Source organism: Arachis ipaensis, chromosome B10, assembly GCF_000816755.2.
Source record: "Arachis ipaensis cultivar K30076 chromosome B10, Araip1.1, whole genome shotgun sequence".
Taxonomy (NCBI): Eukaryota; Viridiplantae; Streptophyta; class Magnoliopsida; order Fabales; family Fabaceae; genus Arachis; species Arachis ipaensis.
Window position 1 is genome coordinate 11,530,403 of NC_029794.2, and position 2,055 is coordinate 11,532,457.

General features: G+C 30.5%; 1 protein-coding gene across 3 annotated transcripts in view; it reads right to left on the reverse strand.

The window, feature by feature from the left end:
• LOC107623621 (3-hydroxyisobutyryl-CoA hydrolase-like protein 5) overlaps window positions 1-1,422 on the reverse strand; it is a 6,528-nt gene extending 5,106 nt beyond the window's left edge. Inside the window, exons 1-4 of one of the 3 annotated variants that reach the window (XM_016325957.2) lie at window positions 1,266-1,422; window positions 1,089-1,151; window positions 494-577; window positions 329-397 (exon numbers count right to left, since the gene is read on the reverse strand). In XM_016325957.2, the coding sequence (XP_016181443.1) occupies window positions 329-397; window positions 494-577; window positions 1,089-1,121 (186 nt within the window). In that variant the 5' untranslated portion in view covers window positions 1,122-1,151; window positions 1,266-1,422. Of the gene's footprint in view, window positions 1-328; window positions 398-493; window positions 578-1,088 lie in introns of all 3 variants that reach the window. The other 2 variants (XM_016325956.2, XM_016325955.2) reach the window with 2 other exon arrangements.

Here is a 2,055-nt window from a genome sequence, read left to right on the forward strand (position 1 = left end):
TCAAAGACTATATCCAAATGCAGCCTAAAATATTTTTTGAGCAATGCTAGAGAGCCATCAGAATTTATTATTTTTGGCCTCAGTTAAAATTCAATGTTTAAAAGTATGAGATAAAGTAAATTGTTGGATTACTAAACTAAAGAAACTAGACTAAAGAAATTGAGTTGATGACTAAGTGATGGCAAAAAACAGTAAATTCTGATGGCCCCCTAGCATTTCTCATCTTTTTTTTACGCGCTATAATAAAAGGACTCAATCTGAAAGCGGATTCATAACAAATAACGATTTTATGCCAACAAATTCAGAAGATTATAAACTAAATAACAACCTTTATGATGATTAGTTCTGCTTTGTCATCTATCTCCCACTTTTCCAAATATGATGCCAGCAGAGAAACCTGAGATGAAATGAGACAGTAGCAATTAATTAAATGCTGAAAAATAACTTAGCCAGCAAGCATGAAATACTAAAACAGTTAACAGGAGTGACTTACCAGTTCAGGTGAGATAGCATTCAATTGCTTAGGTCGGTTCAAAGTGATCAACCTTACATGATCCATCTCTTCTCCAATAACAACCTTAACACCAAAACCAGAAAAACCCTTTCGTTATTTACCAGTTACCACCACATGCTGTGTCAAGTGCCAAATAATCGCATGCATTCACATCACTAATTTTAATCTGTAATCTTAAAAAAGTATACGAGAAATGCTAGGAAACCAACAAAATTTATTATTTTTTTGCCAACATTTGGCCAAATAAAAACATTTTATTTTAGATGAAAATTCAGGTGCCCTCAACTTTATGTAAAGTCATAAAGTTGATAGCTGACAGTGGTGAAATGATTTGACTAAATTTTCATTAAATGGCTGATGCGCAAATATTTTTCATTTCGATAACTGAGGGTGTGGCTGAATTGAAGAAGTTAATCTTTCCTTAATCAACAGTTAAGAGAGTCCAATGTGCACCCAAACTAAGATATTTTGATAACCAATTTTACAATCAATTCTTGAGAGAAAACAGAATGGAAACTGTAGATAACGAAGAAACAAATGGGCAAATTGGAGACATTATTTTAGACTGGCTTGCCTGTTCATCTGGTGATGAAGCTGTAGGTGCCATTTACACTGGGAAACGAGGTTGATGCAAATTCTGTACAATTAAACTACAGATAAGAGGTTATCTGATGAACTAATTTAAGAGCATAAAGGAAAGTGAAAATGATTTGAATGCGAATATAATATGCCAAGAATTGTGATTATTTACCAGGACAAAATGCAAATGGAGAAGTGAACCTCCAAGATAATAAGATGTGTCCACTTTTGATCCATAGAAATTGGGGTAGGAAACTTTCGGTGTCAACGTACAGTCAACCAAACTAAGTGTCAGAATCTAGAGCCAAATTTTCAACAACCCATTCTTTTGAAGATTTTGTTAAATTATGGTGTTATATGGGTAAACCAACTCGGTACTCCTATCATATTCACCGGAGAGAGGAATAAAATAATAAATTGAAAAATTAATTATGATTAAATTTATAATTTATAGAATAAATATTTATTTTTTACCACAACAATTTAACCGAAAGATAAAGCGTTTTTTGAAGAATAGAAATTGACCAATTGAATTCCACCTCCGTAGATATTGTTAATAATTGGGACAAATCGATTCCACCTCCGTCTTTTAAATTCAAAAATGACGTCCTATTGCTTGGGATTGAATTTTCATAAAATTTCTCATTCTCCTTTGTCATTTATGCTTTATTTTAATCCAAAAAAAATTCTTTATCTTCATTCCTTTTTTGTAAATTAAGATTTGAAATCCTAAGTTTTTACTTAGTGTGAGTGAAGAACATTAAATAGATATTTTTTTAATAATTTTTTTTTATGTTGAAGCTCATTTATTCAAAAAAAAATTTACATAGAAAGAAATCAAATTTCTTAAAATTTAGGGTTTTGTAATATTTCTTTGCACATTAACATATGTGTAGAGTTTAAATTTATTTTAGCAAAGCATATTTTAACAAAAAAGTTACATTTTTTTTTATTTTTGATTA